This window comes from Ammodytes marinus, assembly GCF_949987685.1.
Source record: "Ammodytes marinus genome assembly, chromosome: 3".
NCBI classification, from domain to species: Eukaryota; Metazoa; Chordata; class Actinopteri; order Uranoscopiformes; family Ammodytidae; genus Ammodytes; species Ammodytes marinus.
Window position 1 is genome coordinate 838,073 of NC_137232.1, and position 27,402 is coordinate 865,474.

A 27,402-nucleotide genomic window follows, 5' to 3' on the forward strand; every position below is an offset into this window, starting at 1 on the left:
GTTCATCACAGGAGATGCTTATGACACACACCATTGTCTTTTATATGAGAAGATTGGGTGGCCCTCCCTTAAAGAGAGACGTGATGCACATTGGCATGTTTTTATTTACAAAGCCTTGACTGGGAAGCTTCCTCGTTATTTAACAGAAATGCTGCTTGTTTCAGATGGGCTTTATCAGACCCGCTCCACTGACATGCTTATGCTTTATGTCCCACAAGCCCGGTCTGAGCTGGGAAAGACAGCTTTTAGCTTCAGTGCACCTGACTCCTGGAACAACTTACAGCTAAAAATTAAACTAAATACATTCATATCCTTTGGCCAATTTAAACAGACTATCTTGGATCTGCCAAACTCTACTTGTAACTGTTTTAATTAGACTATATTGTACTTTATGCCTTTTAATTGCTGCCACTCTTCCCCACTCTGTAAATGTTTCAATAGCCCCTTTTACACAGAGATTGCGGCATATTGACGGAACAACATCACTCCAATATGCCGGCTTTGCTTGCTTCTGTGTTATTTACACAGAACCAAGCAACGCCGGCCTGCTGGCGCATCAGTAGTCCCTTTTACACAGCGCTCCGGAATGAAAGAGGTGCTTGTAAACAGCGTCAGGTGTGACGTAAACATTTAGCGCCGCGCCGGTCAGCTGCTTTACAACAACAACAATGGCCGGTGAATTGAGAGCAGAAGTGCTGGAGCTTGCAGTAAGAGGGCCGTATTTTACTGTCCCCACGATGTGCCAGTTGATCTCGCTACGCGCTGAGTCCAACATCACTGGGACAGTTAACCAAACTGACTAAATCAATCCGACCGCTTCACCTCTGTGTGTGTGTGTGTGTGTGACAGGTTGGTTGTGAGCGAGTCTCTTTGTGAGGGCAGCGATCTGCCAATCAGACATACACATACACACAGTGTGTGAAGTCACGTTACTGTAGACAGAAATAAAGTGTGGATATACGCTCAGACTTAGGATAATAATAGCGGCGGCGGAATGTGTTAGCAAAACAGTAGCTCTGTGGCTAACAGCTGAGCCGGAGCCTTAGTCAGCTGAAGCAGACAGTCTAGCGGGGCGAGCAGACTATTCCCCCGTTACTAGGTCGACCTTCAAGCTGAACAAGAGCCCTCCGCTGCGCGTCGGGCTCCTGCTTCAGCTTGTCGGTCTTTATTTCTAGCAAGTGACCCGTTCGCTATACTTTATCCCTTACTTAGCCTAGCCTAGCTTTCCATTGTACAACTTCTCCTGGGCAGAAATAGACTCATACACTCTGCAAAATGAAGCGCGGGGGTTTGGATTGAGCAACGGACCTTATGATCAACTAGATTATACACCGTTCCTTTTATTTGGTGATTTTTACGGGACATCAGGCCGCCGTGGTTAATGTTAAACACACGTTCTTCAACTGCTAACATGGTCGCATGTTTAGAACGTAGACTATGGAACGTCAAACGCCCCCCTGTTCCGCAACAACAAGCTGGAGCATTTAAACAGAGAGGCGGAACTGATCGTGTCGGGAATCTTACTACCCCCCGAGGTAGTAAAATTCCCGGAACGATCACTCGCACCTTTCTTCCCTCGTTCCGCAACTGTCGCATTTACACAGCTGGGGGGAGGGCCGAAAGGCCGGCATATTCCCGGCTTTCACTGGCTGTGTAAAAGGGGCTAATCGTTTTGTTTTCTCTTCTCTTCACATGTTGTGTATTTGATGTATTTGCATTGAATATTTTGTTTGTATTGTTGTTTTGAATTTGTTTTGACTCGACGTCATTGAAAATGAGGGTCACCCCTCAATTGGTCTCTCGAGGATAAATAAAAGTTAAATGAAATTAAATGAAAATTTTATACTTAGGCCTACAATTAGCCTAAATATTTAAAGAGATTGCCCTCATGTAGCACTTTAAAAAATCTGATCTAGATACATATTTTAAAACAGTATCAAACTTTAAAACACTTAATAAAAAAGTAACCAAAACTCAACAGTCATTGTGATTATTGTATGCTCAGGATCTCCAACCAAACTGGAACAAATTGGTCCCTGATTTAGACCAGATAAGAGCCAACCAACTATGTGTGAAAATTCCCTTAGTCAATATTTTGATAGTAAAAGTTTCTTTCTCATAATTTTGAGAAAGTTTCTGTAACTTTTACTGGATATATCATGTTGACAAATGGGCTTCCAAAATGTCTTGTCACAATGGGAATGAACTCACTCTGCAAACTTGGGTCCTGAAATGCACCAGGAAGACACTTTGGAAAATTGGAAATAATTAAAAATATAGAAAAACGTATAATTAATTTGTGTTGGTTTCTTTGTCAATACATTTTTTTGTTTTGTAATGTAAAAGGAAAACAACCATTAGTTTTCAATTCAGGAAGCAAAGGCCGAGAGACTAAACATTCATTTATCAATTTCCCTTATTGAGTAGAATAATAGAATGATAGATGAAGAGCAATGGACAAAAACTAAGAGCAATAAACCTAAACATTTCCAGGTCTTTTTTTTTGTCTTAATGAAAACAATTTGTGATTTAAAGAACACTTTCTCTCTAGAGGTAAAGCATTGGACAATCTTCTGGGAGAGGTGATTCCAGTTTTCTCATACAAGATCCTGATTTCTGTTTTTTTTCTTCTTCTTTTTCCCATGGTGGCAGCAATAGGCCTATGCTGCCGTAGGCTATTATATTACAAAACAAACCCAACAAAACATAGGCCTATTGAAAATCCTCATTAGAAGGAAACCATTTAATAAATAAATCAGCCTAGCGTGGTACCCTTATTGTGAAAAGGTGCGACCGGAAGCAGCGGTTTGACAGTGGTACTTGGAAGCAGCTTTCAGGCTCCATTCCCTCATCATCAGTGAGCAGTGTCGTATACTCAGCAATCAGCATGGCATCACAAGAGCTGGCGGAGAAGCTGCAGTCCCGGCAGGCCGCTACGCAGGAGGCTGAGCCGAGGCCCGGGCCCGAACACAGCCCGGTCCATGCAGAGTACATGGCCGAGCCAGCCTCCGAGCTGACCGCCAAACTCACCCACAGGCTGGACATCGCCCAGGGCACCGCGGCTCCGCGACCCACACGCGTATTCAACCCATACACGGAGTTCAAGGAGTTCTCCCGCAAACAGATTAAGGACATGGAGACGATGTTCAAACGGTAAGGCTGAGGCAACGTTTATTGTGTTCGCCCATTAACACGTGTAACAGCGGCACGACATATTCCCTACATGTAGTCGTGCGGAATAGGAGTGATGAACATGAAGGGCTCGAAGCTCATGATGAGATTAAGCTGCTGACGTGAAGCCTCCGAGGGAACAGTCACTCTGATACACCGCTCACTGCAGTTCTTCACTATCAGGCTTTTTGGGAATTTGTATTTGTATGTGTTGGCTATCCTACATTTTGTCCAATCCAGTGTTGTGTCGTGATCAGAGGACGGACCGGTGCTGGGTCAATATCCCTGTAGGGAGCCTTTTGGTGTCCCATGCACAAACTAGTGAATTACTGTCTTAATTTAACTTAAAAATAATATGAAAGAGGTTTGTTGTACTGGACAATGGTTTTCTATCCTTGACAAAACATTATTTGGCTCTTCAGATACATATTTTAGATTTTATTCAGTTTTGTAAAAGAGGATATGTGCTATTTTCCCTTGTAGCCTACCTCGCAGTGAACATTAATTTACAATTCAAGTAAAATGTGGTCTAATCATACAAATTATATATTTTTTTTCATACTAATATTCAACTAAGGTGTATTTGACGACGCTGAAGTTGGCAGCTGATTCGCAGCAGCCGATTCGGCAGTTAAGGAAAAGTTAAGGGATTCTTAAGGAGCGGCGAAGTGACTGATTCTCCGTTGTTTAACCTCCTAAATCGCCGCAATAAAGCCACATTAATTAGTCTAGATTATCTAAGAGAGTCTAACCATTCTTTAAAAACTGTTTAAAATTGATTTAACCTTTATTAAGTTTGTTTAAAAGAAAGAGAGGGGAGATTTCACTGCTTTTTTGCATCTGGACCACATTAAAACTGGTCCTGATTGAAAACCACTGCACCTAGACTCTTCAAATCTGGACTAGAATATCACAGAGAGGCTATACATTATGGAAAACATAGTTTCTGATTTGTGAAACTTTTTTCCTATTTGTGAAAATGCAAAAAAGTTACATTTCAATTATTTTTTGGGTCCAGACCGCATTAGAACTGGTCCTGATTGAAAACCACTGCATCTAGACTCTTCAAATCTGGACTAGAATATCACAGAGAGGCCATACATTATGGAACACATAGTTTCTGATTTGTGAAACTTTTACCCTATCTGTGAAAATGCAATAAAGGCACATGTCAACGCTTTTTTGGGGTCTAGACCACATTAGAACTGGTCCTGATTGAAAACCACTGCACGTAGACTCTTCAAATCTGGACTAGAATATCATAGTGAGGCTATACATTATAGAAAACATAGTTTCTTATTTGTGAAACTTTTTTTCTATTTGTGAAAATGAAATAAAGGCACATGTCAACGCTTTTTTTGCATCTGGACCACATTAGAACTGGTCCTGATTGAAAACCACTGCACATAGACTCTTCAAATCTGGACTAGAATACCAGAGAGAGGCTATACATTATGGAAAACATAGTTTCTGATTTGTGAAACTTTTTTCCTATTCGTGAAAATGCAATAAAGATACATTTCAAGGTTTTTTTTGGGTCCAGACCGTATTAGAACTGGTCCTGATGGAAAACAACTGCACCTAGACTCTTCAAATCTGGACTAGAATATCACAGAGAGGCTATAGATTATGGAAAACATAGTTTCTGATTTGTGAAACTTTTTTCCTATTTGTGAAAATGCAATAAAGTTACATTTCAAGTTTTTTTTTGGGTCCAGACCGCATTAGAACTGGTCCTGATTGAAAACCACTGCATCTAGACTCTTCAAATCTGGACTAGAATATCACAGTGAGGCTATAGATTATGGAACACATAGTTTCTGATTTGTGAAACTTTTTTCCTATTTGTGAAAATGCAATAAAGTTACATTTCAAGTTTTTTTGGGGGTCCAGACCGCATTAGAACTGGTCCTGATTGAAAACCACTGCATCTAGACTCTTCAAATCTGGACTAGAATATCACAGTGAGGCTATAGATTATGGAACACATAGTTTCTGATTTGTGAAACTTTTTTCCTATTTGTGAAAATGCAATAAAGTTACATTTCAAGTTTTTTTGGGGGTCCAGACCGCATTAGAACTGGTCCTGATTGAAAACCACTGCACGTAGACTCTTCAAATCTGGACTAGAATATCACAGAGAGGCTATACATTATGGAAAACATAGTTTCTGATTTGTGAAACTTTTTTCCTATTTGTGAAAATGCAATAAAGTTACATTTCAAGTTTTTTTTGGGGTCCAGACCGCATTAGAACTGGTCCTGATTGAAAACCACTGCATCTAGACTCTTCAAATCTGGACTAGAATATCACAGTGAGGCTATAAATTATAGAAAACATAGTTTCTGATTTGTGAAACTTTTATTCTATTTGTGAAAATGCAAAGAATACACATTTTAATGGTTTTTAGGGGTCTAGACCGCATTAGAACTGGTCCTGATTGAAAACCATTGCATCTAGACTCTTCAAATCTGTACTAGAATATCACAGTGAGGCTATACATTATAGAAAACATAGTTTCTGATTTGCGAAACTTTTTTTCTATTTGTGAAAATGAAATAAAGGCACATGTCAACGCTTTTTTTGCATCTGGACCACATTAGAACTGGTCCTGAATGAAAACCACTGCACCTAGACTCTTCAAATCTGGACTAGAATATCACAGAGAGGCTATACATTATAGAAAACATAGTTTCTGATTTGTGAAACTTTTTTTCTATTTGTGAAAATGAAATAAAGTTACATTTCAAGTTTTTTTTTGGGTCCAGACCGCATTAGAACTGGTCCTGATTGAAAACCACTGCATCTAGACTCTTCAAATCTGGACTAGAATATCACAGAGAGGCTATAGATTATGGAAAACATAATTTTTGATTTGTGAAACTTTTCTTCTATTTGTGAAAATGCAATAAAGGCACAGGTCAAGGCTTTTTGGGGGTCCAGACCGCATTAGAACTGGTCTTGATTGAAAACCACTGCATCTAAACTCTTCAAATCTGGACTAGAATATCACAGAGAGGCTATACATTATAGAAAACATAGTTTCTGATTTGTGAAACTTTTTTTCTATTTGTGAAAATGCAAAGTATGCACATTTGAATGGTTTTTAGTGGTCTAGTCCACATTAGAACTGGTCCTGATTGAAAACCACTGCACCTAGACTCTTTAAATCTTGACTAGAATATCACAGAGAGGCTATACATTATGGAACACATAGTTTCTGATTTGTGAAACTTTTACCCTATCTGTGAAAATGCAATAAAGGCACATGTCAACGCTTTTTTGGGGTCTAGACCGCATTAGAACTGGTCCTGATTGAAAACAACTGCACCTAGACTCTTCAAATCTGGACTAGAATATCATAGTGAGGCTATAGATTATGGAAAACATAGTTTCTGATTTGTGAACATTTTTTTCTATTTGTGAAAATGAAATAAAGGCACGTGTCAACACTTTTTTTTGCATCTGGACCACATTAGAACTGGTCCTGATTGAAAACCACTGCACCTAGACTCTTCAAATCTGGACTAGAATATCACAGAGAGGCTATACATTATGGAAAACATAGTTTCTGATTTGTGAAACTTTTTTCCTATTTGTGAAAATGCAATAAAGATACATTTCAAGGTTTTTTTTGGGTCCAGACCGCATTAGAACTGGTCCTGATTGAAAACCACTGCACGTAAACTCTTCAAATCTGGACTAGAATATCACAGAGAGGCTATACATTATGGAAAACATAGTTTCTGATTTGTGAAACTTTTTTCCTATTTGTGAAAATGCAATAAAGTTACATTTCAAGTTTTTTTTTGGGTCCAGACCGCATTAGAACTGGTCCTGATTGAAAACAACCGCATCTAGACTCTTCAAATCTGGACTAGATTATCATAGTGAGGCTAAAGATTATGGACAGCATAGTTTTCGATTTGTGAAACTTTTCTTCTATTTGTGAAAATGCAATAAAGGCACATGTCAACGCTTTTTTGGGGTCTAGACCGCATTAGAACTGGTCTTGATTGAAAACCACTGCAACTAGACTCTTCAAATCTGGACTAGAATATCACAGTGAGGCTATAGATTATAGAAAACATAGTTTCTGATTTGTGAAACTTTTATTCAATTTGTGAAAATTAATTAAAGGCACATGTCAACGCTTTTTTGGGGTCTAGACCGCATTAGAACTGGTCCTGATTGAAGACCACTGCACCTAGACTCTTCAAATCGTGACTAGAATATCACAGAGAGGCTATACATTATGGAAAACATAGTTTCTGATTTGTGAAACTTTTTTTCTATTTGTGAAAATGCAAAGAATGCACATTTTAATGGTGTTTAGTGGTCTAGGCCGCATTAGAACTGGTCCTGATTGAAAACCACTGCACCTACACTCTTCAAATCTGGACTAGAATATCACAGAGAGGCTATACATTATAGAAAACATAGTTTCTGATTTGTGAAACTTTTTTTCTATTTGTGAAAATGAAATAAATGCACATGTCAACGCTTTTTTTGGGTCCAGACCGCATTAGAACTGGTCTTGATTGAAAACCACTGCACCTAGACTCTTCAAATCTGGACTAGAATATCACAGAGAGGCTATAGATTATGGAAAACATAGTTTCTGATTTGTGAAACTTTTTTCCTATTTGTGAAAATGCAATAAAGTTACATTTCAAGTTTTTTTTTGGGTCCAGACCGCATTAGAACTGGTCCTGATTGAAAACCACTGCATCTAGACTCTTCAAATCTGGACTAGAATATCACAGTGAGGCTATAGATTATGGAACACATAGTTTCTGATTTGTGAAACTTTTTTCCTATTTGTGAAAATGCAATAAAGTTACATTTCAAGTTTTTTTGGGGGTCCAGACCGCATTAGAACTGGTCCTGATTGAAAACCACTGCATCTAGACTCTTCAAATCTGGACTAGAATATCACAGTGAGGCTATAGATTATGGAACACATAGTTTCTGATTTGTGAAACTTTTTTCCTATTTGTGAAAATGCAATAAAGTTACATTTCAAGTTTTTTTGGGGGTCCAGACCGCATTAGAACTGGTCCTGATTGAAAACCACTGCACGTAGACTCTTCAAATCTGGACTAGAATATCACAGAGAGGCTATACATTATGGAAAACATAGTTTCTGATTTGTGAAACTTTTTTCCTATTTGTGAAAATGCAATAAAGTTACATTTCAAGTTTTTTTTGGGGTCCAGACCGCATTAGAACTGGTCCTGATTGAAAACCACTGCATCTAGACTCTTCAAATCTGGACTAGAATATCACAGTGAGGCTATAAATTATAGAAAACATAGTTTCTGATTTGTGAAACTTTTATTCTATTTGTGAAAATGCAAAGAATACACATTTTAATGGTTTTTAGGGGTCTAGACCGCATTAGAACTGGTCCTGATTGAAAACCATTGCATCTAGACTCTTCAAATCTGTACTAGAATATCACAGTGAGGCTATACATTATAGAAAACATAGTTTCTGATTTGCGAAACTTTTTTTCTATTTGTGAAAATGAAATAAAGGCACATGTCAACGCTTTTTTTGCATCTGGACCACATTAGAACTGGTCCTGAATGAAAACCACTGCACCTAGACTCTTCAAATCTGGACTAGAATATCACAGAGAGGCTATACATTATAGAAAACATAGTTTCTGATTTGTGAAACTTTTTTTCTATTTGTGAAAATGAAATAAAGTTACATTTCAAGTTTTTTTTTGGGTCCAGACCGCATTAGAACTGGTCCTGATTGAAAACCACTGCATCTAGACTCTTCAAATCTGGACTAGAATATCACAGAGAGGCTATAGATTATGGAAAACATAATTTTTGATTTGTGAAACTTTTCTTCTATTTGTGAAAATGCAATAAAGGCACAGGTCAAGGCTTTTTGGGGGTCCAGACCGCATTAGAACTGGTCTTGATTGAAAACCACTGCATCTAAACTCTTCAAATCTGGACTAGAATATCACAGAGAGGCTATACATTATAGAAAACATAGTTTCTGATTTGTGAAACTTTTTTTCTATTTGTGAAAATGCAAAGTATGCACATTTGAATGGTTTTTAGTGGTCTAGTCCACATTAGAACTGGTCCTGATTGAAAACCACTGCACCTAGACTCTTTAAATCTTGACTAGAATATCACAGAGAGGCTATACATTATGGAACACATAGTTTCTGATTTGTGAAACTTTTACCCTATCTGTGAAAATGCAATAAAGGCACATGTCAACGCTTTTTTGGGGTCTAGACCGCATTAGAACTGGTCCTGATTGAAAACAACTGCACCTAGACTCTTCAAATCTGGACTAGAATATCATAGTGAGGCTATAGATTATGGAAAACATAGTTTCTGATTTGTGAACATTTTTTTCTATTTGTGAAAATGAAATAAAGGCACGTGTCAACACTTTTTTTTGCATCTGGACCACATTAGAACTGGTCCTGATTGAAAACCACTGCACCTAGACTCTTCAAATCTGGACTAGAATATCACAGAGAGGCTATACATTATGGAAAACATAGTTTCTGATTTGTGAAACTTTTTTCCTATTTGTGAAAATGCAATAAAGATACATTTCAAGGTTTTTTTTGGGTCCAGACCGCATTAGAACTGGTCCTGATTGAAAACCACTGCACGTAAACTCTTCAAATCTGGACTAGAATATCACAGAGAGGCTATACATTATGGAAAACATAGTTTCTGATTTGTGAAACTTTTTTCCTATTTGTGAAAATGCAATAAAGTTACATTTCAAGTTTTTTTTTGGGTCCAGACCGCATTAGAACTGGTCCTGATTGAAAACAACCGCATCTAGACTCTTCAAATCTGGACTAGATTATCATAGTGAGGCTAAAGATTATGGACAGCATAGTTTTCGATTTGTGAAACTTTTCTTCTATTTGTGAAAATGCAATAAAGGCACATGTCAACGCTTTTTTGGGGTCTAGACCGCATTAGAACTGGTCTTGATTGAAAACCACTGCAACTAGACTCTTCAAATCTGGACTAGAATATCACAGTGAGGCTATAGATTATAGAAAACATAGTTTCTGATTTGTGAAACTTTTATTCAATTTGTGAAAATTAATTAAAGGCACATGTCAACGCTTTTTTGGGGTCTAGACCGCATTAGAACTGGTCCTGATTGAAGACCACTGCACCTAGACTCTTCAAATCGTGACTAGAATATCACAGAGAGGCTATACATTATGGAAAACATAGTTTCTGATTTGTGAAACTTTTTTTCTATTTGTGAAAATGCAAAGAATGCACATTTTAATGGTGTTTAGTGGTCTAGGCCGCATTAGAACTGGTCCTGATTGAAAACCACTGCACCTACACTCTTCAAATCTGGACTAGAATATCACAGAGAGGCTATACATTATAGAAAACATAGTTTCTGATTTGTGAAACTTTTTTTCTATTTGTGAAAATGAAATAAATGCACATGTCAACGCTTTTTTTGGGTCCAGACCGCATTAGAACTGGTCTTGATTGAAAACCACTGCAACTAGACTCTTCAAATCTGGACTAGAATATCACAGAGAGGCTATACATTATGGAAAACATAGTTTCTGATTTGTGAAACTTTTTTCCTATTTGTGAAAATGCAATAAAGTTACATTTCAAGTTTTTTTTTTTGGGTCCAGACCGCATTAGAACTGGTCCTGATTGAAAAACACTGCATCTAGACTCTTCAAATCTGGACTGCATTATCACAGTGAGGCTATACATTTTGGAAAACATAGTTTCTGATTTGTGAAACTTTAACCCTATCTGTGAAAATTCAATGAAGGCACATGTCCATGCTTTTTTGGGGTCCAGACCGCATTAGAACTGGTCCTGATCGAAAACCACTACACCTAGACTCAACAAGAGAAAGAGCAGGCTTCAGCCTTCACAATCGACAGAGTCAAATCAGGAACTCTTCTTTTTTTTGACGTCAGCGAGACAGGCCGCCCTCAGGGCGTGCTTATCCCAGTTTCGTTTGGGGGCCAGAGTGACCTGGAGATTCAGCCTTGACTCTTTGGGTTATTGGCAGCCACGGTGCACATTGTGTCCATGGCCCTTCTGAACATGCGCCCAGTGCAGCGTTGCCTCCTGAGCCTGGGACTTTGTCCCCATAGAGATCTGCATGCCAGAGTGTTGGTTTCACGCAGACTGCACATAGCTCTCCGCTGGTGGGAGGAACCAGCCAATTTAGCACGGGGCAATGCACTGGGGCCGGTGTTGCGTCGCCAGGTGGTGTCCGCCGACGCCTCCCTGGTAGGCTGGGGAGCCGTACACAAGGGTCAAGGCATCAGTGGCCAATGGCAATGGAAAACCGCCATGTACTGGTAAGGACAGACAGAACAGCGGCAGCGGTATACATAAACAGGCAGGGGGGCCTGGGTTCCCCGCGCCTTTGCAGATTGGCTCAGATAATATGGGAGTGGGTGTATCCACGATTCAAGTCCTCAGGGCAATGCACGTGCCGGGTCAGGTGAACCTTGCGGCGGATCGGCTCTCCAGAGGGGAACCCCTCCCCGGGGAATGGAGACTGCATCCGGAGGTCGTGAGCAATATCTGGGAGTGCTTTGGTACAGCCACAGCCGATCTCTTCTCCTCAAGGGTGACAGCTCACTGTCCCCTCTTTTTCTCCATGAAAAGGGGCGATCCTCCCTTGGGCACGGATGCCATGGCACACCAGTGGCCACAGGGCCTCCTGTGTGCCTTCCCTCCCTTCACCCTCCTTCATACACTTCTACAGAGAGTTCAGGTGGAAGAGGTGAGCCTCATCCTGGTGGCCCCCAACTGGCCCCAGATGATTTGGTTCTCAGCGATTGCACCCCTGCTTCAGGGACACCCGTGAGAGCTCCCGGGTCGGCGGGACCTCCTGTCCCAGGTCCACGGGACTCTTTTTCCTCCTTTTCCCCAGGGTCTCCGGCTTTGGGCCTGGCCCCTGAGAGCGCCGGGTTTCTAGCTATGGGGTTGCCCCAGTCTGTGGTTAGCACTCTACAAGGAGCCCGGGCTCCATCAACGAGGGCGGCATACGCTTATCGTTGGGGAGTGTTTCAATCATGGTGCAATTCGAGACAGGTGGATCCCCTCGCCTGCACGGCCCATGACATTCTCCAGTTCCTCCAGGAAATGTTGGAGGTGGGCAAATCTCCCTCGACATTGAGGGGAATAGTGGCAGCCATAAAGGCAGCCCGTATTGGACCTCGGAAGCTGGCAGAAGGCTGTTGCGACCTTATTGCTCAGTTTCTTAGAGGTGCTCGTAGGGTTACTCCACATCGCAGAAGGCCAGCTGTCCCCCCATGGGATTTGGAGGTGGTGCTGTTGGTCTTGCAGAATGAGCCATTCGAGCCCCTGGATACAGCTAGGCTACAATGGCTTTCTCTCAAGACAGCGTTTTTTCTTGTAATTAATATGGGAGAGCTGCATGCTCTTTCAGTGCATGAGGACAGCTGCCGCTTCTTGCCAGGTGGTGCTGGGGTGGTGCTACGCCCGAACCCTGCATTCCACCCTCAAGTCTGTTCTGAGTCCCACGCCGGTCGATCTATTGAGCTGCACCCTTTCCACCCTCCTCGGGAAGGTGAAGCAGGGTGGAGTCACTACTGTGCCCAGTCAGGGCCCTAACAGTGTATCTGCATCGGACACGTGGCCATAGGACAACGGACCAGCTCTTTGTCTGTTACAAGCCCAACCGTCTTGGACAGCCAGTCTCCAAGACCAGGCTTGCCCACTGGGTTGTGGATGCTATCCAGCAGGCATATGAGAGGGCAGGCAAGCCGACCCCAGTAGGGGTGCGGGCGCACTCCACACGGGGCATTGCTACGTCATGGGCCCTATGGCAAGGGGCCCCTTTATCGGAGATTCGTACGGCGGCCTCTTGGTCGACCCTGTCGACTTTTATCCGGTTCTACTGCATGAATGTGGCAGCCAGCACCCCATTCTTGGAGCGAGTGCTGGGCTCAATGCAGCAGGACGGTGGGCGTTTGGGCTAGGCCATCTACCCATTCATGGCTGGCTTTAGCGTCTTGCAGGGCCAGCTTAGCCTTTGTAGCGTCTGGCGCCTTGGCGAGGAGTGTGTACATATGTATAATTGTAAATAGTTCCTTTATACTGGGCACATGGGTGAACACTGGTGGTGGTGACGTGTCATTCGAACTCAACTGCCTTTTTTTATTTAGGCTCCCGCAGGAGCAGCTGGGTCTGCTTGGTTTCCTCGCGGTGTGCCTTACAGAAGTCCCCGTACATATGGAATATGTAGGGTGGAGAGATAGTCTTGACACGATAGAGAACGGTTGGTTACGTTGTAACCCAGGTTCTCTGAGTGGAGAGACTATCTCTCCAGCCAAGATGCCGCTCAGAAACGCGTTCCAATCAAGGTTCAAACCGAAGAGGCCACACATGTGTGTAGCTTATATAGCCATGGCTGGCCAATCATGCGTGGCCGCCACAAGTGATGTGTCTTAAAGAGTACCCACGTCAACTGCCCCTGTGGGGGTCAGTCCCCGTACATATGGAATATGTAGGGTGGAGAGATAGTCTCTCCACTCAGAGAACCTGGGTTACAACGTAACCAACCGTTCTCTGCATGTCACTCCCCTCTCTGCCCAATTTCAACTCTGTCTCTACACTGTCAATAAAACATAAAAATGCCCAAAAAATATCTTTAAAAAATAGAACAAAAAAAACAAATATAAAGACATCAGCTTCAATCAGGACCAGTTCTAATGCAGTCTGGACCCCAAAAAAAACTTCAAATGTATCTTTATTGCATTTTCACGAATAGAAACAAAGTTTCACAAATCAGAAACTTTGTTTTCTATAATCTATAGCATCACTGTGATAATCTAGTCGAGATTTGAATAGTCTAGGTGCAGTGGTTTTCAATCAGGATCAGTTCTAATGCGGCCAAGACCACTAAAAACGATTAAAATGTGCATTCTTTGCCTTTTCACAAAAAGAAAAAAAGTTTCACAAATCAGAAACTATGTTTTCTATAATGTATAGCCTCTCTGTGATATTCTTGTCCAGATTTGAAGAGTCTAGATGCAGTGGTTTTCAATCAGGACCAGTTCTAATGTGGTCTGGACCCAAAAAAATAATTGAAATGTAACTTTTTTGCATTTTCACAAATAGAAAAAAAGTTTCACAAATCAGAAACTATGTTTTCCATAATGTATAGCCTCTCTGTGATATTCTAGTCCAGATTTGAAGAGTCTAGTTGCAGTGGTTTTCAATCAAGACCAGTTCTAATGCGGTCTAGACCCCAAAAAAGCGTTGACATGTGCCTTTATTGCATTTTCACAAATAGAAGAAAAGTTTCACAAATCAAAAACTATGTTTTCCATAATGTATAGCCTCACTATGATAATCTAGTCCAGATTTGAAGAGTCTAGATGCAGTGGTTTTCAATCAGGACCAGTTCTAATGTGGTCTGGACCCAAAAAAAAACTTGAAATGTAACTTTATTGCATTTTCACAAATAGGAAAAAAGTTTCACAAATCAGAAACTATGTTTTCCATAATTTATAGCCTCTCTGTGATATTCTAGTCCAGATTTGAAGAGTCTAGGTGCAGTGGTTTTCAATCAGGACCAGTTCTAATGCGGTCTGGACCCAAAAAAAACCTTGAAATGTATCTTTATTGCATTTTCACAAATAGGAAAAAAGTTTCACAAATCAGAAACTATGTTTTCCATAATCTATAGCCTCTCTGTGATATTCTAGTCCAGATTTGAAGAGTCTACGTGCAGTGGTTTTCAATCAGGACCAGTTCTAATGCGGTCTGGACCCAAAAAAAACCTTGAAATGTATCTTTATTGCATTTTCTCAAATAGGAAAAAAGTTTCACAAATCAGAAACTATGTGTTCCATAATGTATAGCCTCTCTGTGATATTCTAGTCCAGATTTGAAGAGTCTAGATGCAGTGGTTTTCAATCAGGACCAGTTCTAATGCGGTCTGGACCCAAAAAAAAACTTGAAATGTAACTTTATTGCATTTTCACAAATAGGAAAAAAGTTTCACAAATCAGAAACTATGTTTTCTATAATGTATAGCCTCACTGTGATGTTCTAGTCCAGATTCGAAGAGTCTAGGTGCAGTGGTTTTCAATCAGGACCAGTTCTAATGCGGTCTGGACCCCAAAAAAGCGTTGACATGTGCCCTTATTTCATTTTCACAAATAGAAAAAAAGTTTCACAAATCAGAAACTATGTTTTCCATAATGTATAGCCTCTCTGTGATATACTAGTCCAGATTTGAAGAGTCTAGGTGCAGTGGTTTTCAATCAGGACCAGTTCTAATGTGGTCCAGATGCAAAAAAAGCGTTGACATGTGCCTTTATTTCATTTTCACAAATAGAAAAAAAGTTTCACAAATCAGAAACTATGTTTTACATAATCTATAGCCTCACTATGATAATCTAGTCCAGATTTGAAGAGTCTAGGTGCAGTGGTTTTCAATCAGGACCAGTTCTAATGCGGTCTGGACCCAAAAAAGCGTTGACATGTGCCTTTATTTCATTTTCACAAATAGAAAAAAAGTTTCACAAATCAGAAACTATGTTTTCTATAATGTATAGCCTCTCTGTGATATTCTAGTCCAGATTTGAAGAGTGTAGGTGCAGCGGTTTTCAATCAGGACCAGTTCTAATGCGGCCTAGACCACTAAACACCATTAAAATGTGCATTCTTTGCATTTTCACAAATAGAAAAAAAGTTTCACAAATCAGAAACTATGTTTTCCATAATGTATAGCCTCTCTGTGATATTCTAGTCACGATTTGAAGAGTCTAGGTGCAGTGGTCTTCAATCAGGACCAGTTCTAATGCGGTCTAGACCCCAAAAAAGCGTTGACATGTGCCTTTATTTCATTTTCACAAATAGAATAAAAGTTTCACAAATCAGAAACTATGTTTTCTATAATCTATAGCCTCACTGTGATATTCTAGTCCAGATTTGAAGAGTCTAGTTGCAGTGGTTTTCAATCAAGACCAGTTCTAATGCGGTCTAGACCCCAAAAAAGCGTTGACATGTGCCTTTATTGCATTTTCACAAATAGAAGAAAAGTTTCACAAATCAAAAACTATGTTTTCCATAATCTATAGCCTCACTATGATATTCTAGTCCAGATTTGAAGAGTCTAGATGCAGTGGTTTTCAATCAGGACCAGTTCTAATGCGGTCTGGACCAAAAAAAAAACTTGAAATGTAACTTTATTGCATTTTCACAAATAGGAAAAAAGTTTCACAAATCAGAAACTATGTTTTCCATAATGTATAGCCTCTCTGTGATATTCTAGTCCAGATTTGAAGAGTCTATGTGCAGTGGTTTTCAATCAGGACCAGTTCTATTGCGGTCTGGACCCAAAAAAAACCTTGAAATGTATCTTTATTGCATTTTCACAAATAGGAAAAAAGTTTCACAAATCAGAAACTATGTTTTCCATAATCTATAGCCTCACTATGATATTCTAGTCCAGATTTGAAGAGTCTAGGTGCAGTGGTTTTCAATCAGGACCAGTTCTAATGTGGTCTAGACCCCAAAAAAGCGTTGACATGTGCCTTTATTGCATTTTCACAGATAGGGTAAAAGTTTCACAAATCAGAAACTATGTGTTCCATAATGTATAGCCTCTCTGTGATATTCTAGTCCAGATTTGAAGAGTCTAGATGCAGTGGTTTTCAATCAGGACCAGTTCTAATGTGGTCTGGACCCAAAAAAATAATTGAAATGTAACTTTTTTGCATTTTCACAAATAGGAAAAAAGTTTCACAAATCAGAAACTACGTTTTCTATAATGTATAGCCTCTCTGTGATATTCTAGTCCAGATTTGAAGAGTCTAGGTGCAGTGGTTTTCAATCAGGACCAGTTCTAATGTGGTCCAGATGCAAAAAAAGCAGTGAAATCTCCCCTCTCTTTCTTTTAAACAAACTTAATAAAGGTTAAATCAATTTTAAACAGTTTTTAAAGAATGGTTAGACTCTCTTAGATAATCTAGACTAATTAATGTGGCTTTACCGCGGCGATTTAGGAGGTTAAACAACGGAGAATCAGTCACTTCGCCGCTCCTTAAGAATCCCTTAACTTTTCCTTAACTGCCGAATCGGCTGCTGCGAATCAGCTGCCAACTTCAGCGTCGTGTGTATTTGTAACTTGAACACACATTTCTCATTTTAATTTATTTAAAAAAAATAAGATGTTTGTTTGTGTCCCTTTAAAAATTGTCCACCCTGTCATGTTGGAGAATCCGTCCAATTAAGAAAAGGTCATCCACTCCAGGAACACCACAACACCAGTGATTAATGCATTTCATTGATGGGGAATGTAAAAGGCTGAGTTTAGTGTTTAGATTACTTTCCTACATACACATTGTCTTTCTAAAGGTTTGCTTACAGGTTTGTCCGAAGCTTCACATGTCCACCCTGTCGGCATGAAATACACCATAACTGTTGATAATTCAATAGTTTAAAAATGTGTATGCTTAACTATAGACATTTCTCTTCAACAACCATACCAGCCAGTTATACAATCTTAGTTAGTTGTTAGCTTACATGCAAATTTAAGATCAAAATGTCCACCCCGTCATGTCTTGCATTGGGTAAAGGGTGGACATTCCCATGACAGGGTGGACATTTCAATCATTTTAAATGGGAATTGTAAATGATGATACATGCAAGACAATTGTGTGGAGACAAACACAGATACAAGCTAGGTTATTATTCTATATTATTGCTAATTCCTGGTTGGATCTCACTGTATCATTGCCTTTATCATTTGGTCACATTGAATTATTGCAATTTGCACAAATTGCTCGCAGTGATGTGATTGTCCACCCTGTCATCTTGACATTTTTAGATTAAAAATCAGTCATACTGTAAAATATAATAATATTTAATCTAGTGTATAACAGCTAAGTGAGGGATGGGATAATGTGCACAAAAAAAACCTAACAAAATATCACATTTACTTTCCAAATCAAAGAAATCCATGTGCGACTTGTGTGTGTTTCTTTGAAAACGAAGGGATCACATACATTAAAAAAAAATATATATATATAATATGAAATCAAACAAAGTCCTTGTTTAGGAAAGGGACATCATACCTTTTATAAAATGTAGTTTTCATCTTAAAATTCAAATAAAAAACATGTTTAGCAGTAATGTACCTTTCCTCAACATGGTGGACTTATCTTACACTCATTCCTCTGAAAACAGGTCATAATTAACTAGAAATAGGTGTGGGAGCTCCGCAAATATATATTTACACAACTTCAGAGTCCACTATTTATGATAAAGGATATGGAAATTTAGGACTAAAATTTTCAAGTATTGTGAGGGTGGAAAGGCACCCTACAGCGATATTGACCCTGCTATGAACTGATAGGCATACCACTGCTGAAGTGGCACTGGCCAACGCTTTATTGCCAAACACTCATCTTTCAATGACATTTTTGTTTATTAAGTCCCAGTCCAGGGATCTAAATGTATTCATATATACAGTGGAGGATCTGGAAAATTGTACATGGGGTGGCGAAGGGAGGAAGAGGTCTTGGCAGGGGGGCATGGGAGGACGGTAGCGGGAATCCCCATATACAGTATATTATATTGATAATTTCTGATAAAATAAGACATTTGTAGCATATATCTTAAGCCTACATAGCTTACCCTATACAACATATTGCTACAACAGAAAACAGGAAATCATTGAAACGTGTTATTTTGAGTGACATGACATATAATTCTAGTGGAATTTATATGGAAGGAGAATAACAATAGGCTACAGTAGTTTGGTCCCTCTGTCTGAATATAAAACCTCCTCTTCATCCCTCACATTTATTTCTTCTTTTCCCTCTTTTCCTCCACTTATTTATTCATGTCTTTAACATATTATGTAACCTGGTTTAATTTGTGCAGCTTGTTTGCTGTGATATGTGAGAGTTTTTAGTAGGCTATGTTTGGCTGTTCAAACAAATGATCGATCTCCTAGCTAGCACTGTCAGTGTCACTGTAGTAACTTAATGCCTCAGAAACGGCAACTCTCTCTCTCTCTCTCTCTCTCTCTCTCTCTCTCTCTCTCTCTCTCTCTCTCTCTCTCAATTAAATTCAATTCAATGAGCTTCATTGGCATGACTATTATTGCAAACAGTATTGCCAAAGCATTACAGATAATAACAAAAGAGAACAGTCTTTCACAAATATTACAAAAAGAACATCCTGATATAACAATACATAGATATAACTATATCATATCGAGAATAACTACTTATTTACATATTAGATCTTATTGATTATCATTAATAAAAAAAATAAAAAAATAAAAAAATAATTAAACAGTGAGACCTGGTGTATTATGTCCTAATGTTGTGGCAAGCCGAAATAAACTGTCCTGCGAGGACGGAGCTCTCTTTATGCTCTCCCATTATTATTCTAAATTGCTCTTCAGGGGAGCTTCTAAAATTTGGGTGTTTTTGGCCGAATCTGTTAAAATATATTTCGCAAACATTTTTAAATTTGGGGCAGTGCAAGAGGAAGTGCTGCTCAGTCTCTATAGCAGCTTCTCCACACTGCTGGCACAGCCGCTGCTCTTTGGGCAGCCATGTTTTCCTGTATCTGCCTGTCTCGATGGCCAGGCTGTGAGTGCTCAGTCTGTACTTTGTCAACATCACTCTGTGTCTAATATCAGTCACTGTGGTCAGGTAGGGGGCCACAGTGTACCACAGTGTTTAGGGCCAGATAACACTGCATTTTGCTCTGTGTTTGTGTTTTAGTGTTCCAATGGGTGAGGTAGGTTTGTTTCTGATGTTTTATAATTTGGTTGAGTCTAATTGTTCTCAGGCTGGTCCTGAGGCAGAGCAGATGGGGAACCTGTCTGTGGACAGAGCCTCAGGACCAGCTGAGTGAGGGGACTCCTGTTCATCTCTTGGCTTTGCAGGGCTTTATGCTGGAAGGAGTGGGGTTCACTTTGTTTTAGGTGTAGCCAATATTTAATTGATCTTTTTTGGATTTTTAGTAGTAGTGGATATTGGCCTAATTCAGCTCTGCAGGCATTGTTGGTAGTTGTCCTGTGTACCTGCAGAATGCTTTTACAAAATTCGGTGTTTGCAATTTCAATTGGATGTTTTTCCCATTCTCTCTCTCTCTCTCGCTCTCGCTCTCGCTCTCGCTCTCGCTCTCGCTCTCGCTCTCGCTCTCGCTCTCGCTCTCGCTCTCTCTCTCTCAATTGTATGCATCCGAACATGCACGTTTTTTTTAAATATTTTTATCAAGCTCTTGCCTGTTCTACAATAGGCCTACACATTAATAAAAGGGCAATATGCTCCTACAAGTCACAAGCGAGTGATTTCCCTTTTGGCAAACGATTAATGGGTGTGCTCTTATTGATGAGTTAGCTACTTTTACATTGCATTACATTAATTACAAATTTAGTTAAATTGGTGTGTTTAAAATTCACGAGGGTAAACTGACTTCACCTTCAGATGCTCGGAGCAGGTCAGTTGGTCTTCGCCGGGCTGCATGGCACAGCAGCGCGCTGACTCGCTGTGTGTGACAAACTGTGTGATCGCTGATATGCGCATATGATGCAGGGCCGTGGCTAAGTATTTGAGGGGCAGGGCATAAGATTAGATTCAAAATTATTTACTTTTGTTCAATTTATTGTTTGTTTCAATTATTTGAGAGGCTTGTTGACATAGTGGCGGTTTGTTCTTACAAGTACATTTTTCAGAATGCAAAAGTTAGGGGGGCAGCTTGCCCCCCTGTAGAACCGCCCCTGCATATATAATAAGTGAATTTACCTCGTAATTAATTTAATTAGAAAATTCCTGTAGCCTACCTGAGGCAGTGGCGGACTCAATGGGGGTGGGGGGGTCAAGGGGGCCGACCGCCCCCCCTCGTGGCTCAATGGTTGAAAAAGCGCGCTAAAGTGCCCTCAAGAGGAGAAGGGTCTAGATGCAGCCGCTTCCGCCTACCAGTGCAGCTCGGCCAAACATGCCAAACACGCCCATATCTGCCAAAAACGCCCATATCGGCCAAAAACGCCTACAGCTCGTGCGCATGCGTAACGCTACAGAACTAATTCAAGCCCGCAGCTCAGTCCCATTGTTGCTTACTTAGCGATGTTGTCGCTATATTTACCGACTTTTCAGACACCTCTGGCGACGTTTTCTTCAAAAAAGCGACCAGAGACAAATCTAGCTACTTTTTCTGGTGTTATTGGTGACTTTTTCGCTCAAGTATCGCTCTTTACTCTAATCAACGATCAGCGGGTGTCTCTCCTGCCTGTCCCCCTTCGTAGAGCACTGACAGGCGGCAGAGTCCTCGCGCAGCAGTCCCTCGCAGCTGCGGACAGAGCAGGAGATATCTCTGCTCTAGTGTTCCTTTAGCATCCCTATTAGCAGTTGTAGTACCCCTCTTTTATGAGTAGTGCTTATTGAAACTGTGAGCATGTATGATTACTGCTAGACTTAACATTATCACGTCGGTTTTCTATGCAATTGTTTGATTCAATTTTATTTCAGACATATCAAAAAAAGACAAATTAAAAGCATGAAAATACAATAAAAAATATGTTCAAATGATTTCACAAATAAAAATAAACAAAAAAAACCAAAAAATAAACAAATAACATATTGAATTGATATGCCTGAAAAGGAGTAGGAAGAAGTATAAACTTATTTGATCCAACCCCTTTTCCACAGCTCAATAACTTTATAATAATTTTTTATATTATTATTATTATTTTTATATTTATACAATCCATATATCCATATATACTCGACACCATTGCAAATGAGGGCCACCCCTCAATTGGTCTCCTGAGGATAAACAAAAATCAAACGAAAAATGAAATGAAATATCCACTATACATACATACAAAAATACATCCATCCACCATATGCATCAACACAATTCATATGTCCATATCTCCATATTTGTACAACTCACATATCCATATCCACACATACATACTTTCCGTCTTAAATCTCTCCCTTATCCCTGTTAAAAATCATTGCTTTGAATTTTTTTTTGAACTGAATCATGTTTGGACATTGCTTTAGCTCCGTGCTCATACCATTCCACAGTTTCACACCACCAATTGAGATGCAATGACATTTTAAAGTCATGCGTGCAGCCAGTGTCTTAAAGTTTAACTGTTCCCTCAAATTGTAACCCCCCTCTCTGTCAAAAAAAAGTTTTTGAATGTTACCTGGTAGCAGTTTGTTTCTAGCTTTGAACATGATTTGTGTAACTTGATATTCAACCAGGTCCTTGAACTTTATGATGCGGGAAAAAAGAGGAGGTTGGTGTGATCATAATATCCAGCTTTATTGATTATTCTTATGGCTCGTTTTTGAAGTGTGACTAGTGGTTGCAGCAGTGAGCTTTTTTAAGTGGTCCCCCAGACCTCCACACAGTAATTTAAATAAGGTAAGATCATTGGGCAGTAAAGAATATGCAATGATTTGTGATCCAATATATGCTTTCCTTTACCCAGGACCGAGATGCTTCGTGAAAGTTTAGATTTAACAGTTATGTGACTGTATAAAAAGTAAATAGCCTTCAGTCGCTAATAATATTATAAGAGACTGAAGTATTATTAAATTATAATAATGTTATATATAGGCTATATATTTATATAAGTATTATTAATATTACATCTCACATGCTTTTCCATACTGATTGTATGTGCATAATGCACTTTTTTTGTAAAGTGTCTAAGTATCTTAAAAAAAATATATTATTTTGATGAACTGTTCTGCTTTTGTTGTTGTGTAGTCAGACACTTTCCCAGGTTCTTAAATGATGGACTTCAATGACAAAAATATTCAAATAGTTTATTTACAGACAAAACAATTATGAATATATTTTCTCAACAATGATATGAAAATGAGTTTTGTTTTAAAAATATGTTGAAACATTGCACTTTGTGGGAAATCATCAAATGCAAAGTGTAGCAAAAACAGACAAGAAGTTTTTGACACTGAATATGGCAGACCCATTGGTCAGTGACATCTTTGATTTGATATGAATTGCAGGCTCTCTGGGACAAAAAAAACCTTCGTTATCAGAAAATACACAATATATTAAATAAAGGCAGCCCCCAAACCTGCGGACAACCACCTTGGCAACCCAGCAAGTACTGTTTAATTGTGATTACTGCACGTATGGAAGAGCTGGAGCTTTTTGAAAAAGCCCACTAAATATGTTCAGATGTATAGCTCTGAGACTCGCTATGTGGAACAGAAGCAGAGTCTCTCATGAGGCTCATTGCAATCAAACATATATAACTGCCCTTAATCCATTTCTTCTGACTGAAAGGTATTTTTCAAGAGGGTCATGGCCGACACACAGCAGTGCAGTAAAGCATACACATTAACACAAGGTACACAGAAACATAAAACTAAAACTAAAAAGAATGATGTGCGAAAACACAGCATGTAGGCTGTGTATCAACATCAGATTTTTGTTCAGCGCTCAGACAGTACGGACAGGTAGCATATTGTGAGGAGATATTCATTGATTTTGACAAAATGTTGTACAAAGTTCATGTGCACCTAAAAATAGAGAAAAACAGTCACTTAATTACACTGATGTATTTGAGGGGACTGAGTCGCTAGTTTAGCCTTTAAGTCTACACAAATACAATGACATCTTGTTTATGTATTATAAAGTATGTAACTACCAACAAAGCACCATTGAACTTGAAGGACGTGCAGGTGTGACAACTTAATTTCTTTAGGCAGCTGATTTGGCTATGGAGACCCAGACCATTTTGTTGATGCAAAGCTCCAAAATGTCATCAGGTGTTCGTAGCTTGCAAATCTATTCACAAAAGACACATCACATAAAAATCATGTTAGTCATTAATTAACATAGTCAAATAAATTATACATTGCCACCAAAATAATGTTAACAGTAACACCTAACCTGTTACCTCATATGCTGACCAGATGCCAGTCTAATTTAATATATACAAACAAACACATGTTAATCATTTTTATCATATACTAATTATCATTCAGATAAGACTTATAAAGAAGCTATTTGGTCTGTAACGTTAAGCTATTTTCTAACCAACAAAATCCTTTGAATAACTCAAACATAACATTAGGTAACGAAGTAGGCGAATAAAACATTTGTATTGACTTACCTGATATAGAAGAGCAGGGGGGTGTCTGTTTCAGTCCCAGCTGACTGTTGTAATCCATACTCTCGCTGGAGACGTAACTCCTGTACTATGAGCACTTAGTATTCATGTTTAATGTTGCGGATGCTGATTCTCTTGTTTTTAACTGTGCTGTAATGTCCTGTTTTAAACATTTTGCTGGTGAAATGGTCTCAACATCGACGGCAGCAAGAGCAGCTAGCTGGCTAGCGCGATATTAACCAACAGAACGGAACAGGAAGAACGTCACACAGCTTAGTGCAGAGCAACCATAGCAACAAGCTGTAGGCGTTTTTGGCCGATATGGGCGTGTTTGGCAGATATGGGCGTTTTTGGCATGTTTGGCCGAGCTGCACTGGTAGGCGGCAGCGGCTGCATCTAGACCATATAGCTCAAGAGTGGTGAAAACGAGAGGAAATGCCTTATTGGCTGCCCTTTTCACGTGCAAAACATGATTGGCAGGGCTCCAGACTAACTTTTTCGTTGGGTGCACCGGTGCGCCTAACTTTTTCATCTAGGTGCACCAGCATATATTTTGGGTGCACCCAATTACTGCTGTACGTTTTTGAGAAATTGTTTGATTGCGACTATACTGGCCAATATTGCGATTTGCGATGCAATATAATAAATAAATGGTATTATGATTCTTGGTTTTCAAAGAAAATTTGAGATTATTGATATTTCTGAAACCTGATCTCAATTTAAAACAAACGCATATTAATCATTGAAAATATAAAAAAATAAAGCTTGTACTAGGCTAGCAGCCTACACTTGGTTTACAACAATGTCTAAACGATTACAGCTTGCAATTTTTTGAGTGTAGGCCTACACATTTAACCGTAATATGGGGAGGGGAGGGGGGGGGGGGTTCAACGTCACTTTTTTTGCCATGCTGTTGTGGTGACAGTGTGACAGGCGGCCCGGTGCTGTATGACAGCAGCTCGGGAATAGAAGACGTGGGGAGAATAAACCAGGAGAATGGACTTCCTGGTTAATTCAGTGAATATGTGCGGCTGTGCTTTAGCCGATAAAACAAGTTAGCGCCGTATAGCATTAGTTAACTCACCCGGTTGTGTGCGGGCGGCTAGCGCCTCATATTATGAACCCAAACATGACGGCTATGTCCGGGGGACTTTCACAACAAGTACCTATAGCAAAGCACCGGTGTTGATCTACGCCAGCCACGGTCCCCTGTCACAGCCAGGTAGGGTAATGTTGGCTTCTTGCCTTTATGTTGTGCCGCCGTGCACCGATGCTGCTGTAACTGTGTTTGTTATGTAGCTGCCGTGAATATGCAATGCTGTTTTAATGCTAGGCTATTTGTGCTGTTCAGTTTGTCTTTTGGCACAGTTGTTGGCCGTGTTGTTGTTGTTTTTGTGCGGACATGCACGCTGTTGTGTCGGGTCTGATCGCAGCCATGGTTGATTAGGGGAAATACAGTATCGGGAGGGAGACTAGGCACGTTACGCGCGTAGAACCATTTTTGACACAAAATTATCAAGCAACATTTTAGCTGCGTTACGCGGGTAACGCGTGTAGTGTGTTCGCACCTTTAGTGCGTAGTTTCCTGGATTTGCGTTACGTCACACAAAGCGGATTTTCCAAGTATGGTCATGCTACTACACGCTCAGACATGTCCTTGTCCCCCCTCCCCACCTGTTCAAATCATAGATAGTATATAAAATAGATAGCATCCGGGCTGACCTCAGTTATTCCTAATGCAACCAATTCTCCTGGTTTATGCTCATCGTCATCTTGTGAAATTTTTATTCCGCCACACTCCTCTTGCTGAAAAAGTGCATTGATGTGACGTCGGGGGGAGGGAGATATGCCCATCTAGCTGACGTATACCTCCGAGGCGAAGTGAGGGACAATGGGCGGATAGCTGTCACTCAAGAGACCGCGCCCCTAATTATTCATACATTTCAACCTCAAATAATAAAAAATAGCCTGCTAGAAAGAAATTCACCCACCTCAGTGTTGTCATGGAGATATGATCTAAACATTCAGACTAGAATGGTCCTCATGGTGATGTTGTAAGCATGTAAAAGTACATTTTCTTGCTGTCAATTTAATCGATTGTTGTGTCAAATCAAATTGATTCAGGTAGAAACTTCTATCATACATGTTGATGAACTACCAACATATGACACCATGTGATGATGATAACTGAAGATTAGCCTGATTTGCTGAGAGGTAGTTTTTTCTGAAATTGTGGCAGTGGGGTAAAGTGAGACAAATGCTGTGGGGTAAAGTGAGACAGTGTCTGTGTCCTCTTTTAATGAATCCATTATATTCAAGGTAGCAAGGAGACTAGTTTGAATAAGACAAAAGACAATGTGGGCTGGAGGTGGGGGTTGATGGTTGAAGGGGTGTCGGCAAGGGCATGGTTTGGCACGTACAGTATCTCACAAAAGTGAGTACCCCCCCCTCACATTTCTTCAAATATTTCATTATATTTTTTTCATGGGACAACACTGACGAAATGAGACTTTGATACAATGTAAAGTAGTCAGTGTCCAGCTTGTATAACAGTGTACATTTACTGTCCCCTCAAAATAACTCAACACACAGCCATTAATGTCTAAAGTGATGGCAACAAAAGTGAGTACACCCTAAGTGGAAAATGTCCAAATTGGGCCCAAAGTGTCAATATTTTGTGTGGCCACCATTATTTCCCAGCACTGCCTTAACCCTCTTGGGCATGGAGTTCATCAGAGCTTCACAGGTTGCCACTGGAATTCTCTTCCACCCATTCATGAAGACATCACGGAGCTGGTGGATATTGGAGACCTTACGCTACTCCACCTTCCGTTTGAGGATGCCCCAAAGATGCTCAATGGGGTTTAGGTCTGGAGACATGCTTGGCCAGTCCATAACCTTTACCCTCAGCTTCTTTAGCAAGGCAGTGGTCGTCCTGGAGGTTTGTTTGGGGTCATTATCATGTTGCAATACTGCCCTGTGGCCCAGTTTACGAAAGGAGGGGACCATGCTCTGCTTCAGTATGTCACAGTACCTGTTGGCATTCAATGAACTATAGCTCCCCAG

General features: G+C 40.0%; 1 protein-coding gene and 1 long non-coding RNA gene across 2 annotated transcripts in view; one reads left to right on the top strand and one right to left on the bottom strand.

Moving 5' to 3' along the window:
* Nucleotides 1-2,887: 2,887 nt before the first annotated feature.
* efhd1 (EF-hand domain family, member D1) overlaps nt 2,888-27,402 on the top strand; it is a gene marked incomplete at its 5' end in the record, with an annotated part of 106,358 nt that continues 81,843 nt past the window's right edge. Inside the window, one exon of the mRNA XM_080025150.1 lies at nt 2,888-3,153. Coding sequence (XP_079881276.1) covers nt 2,888-3,153 — 266 coding nt within the window. The remainder of the gene's footprint in view (nt 3,154-27,402) is intronic.
* Nucleotides 23,003-24,568, bottom strand: LOC307271178. Its single transcript, XR_013845595.1, has 2 exons — nt 24,340-24,568; nt 23,003-24,011 (listed from the first exon to the last, which is right to left on the bottom strand). It is a non-coding gene; the product is annotated as an uncharacterized lncRNA (long non-coding RNA).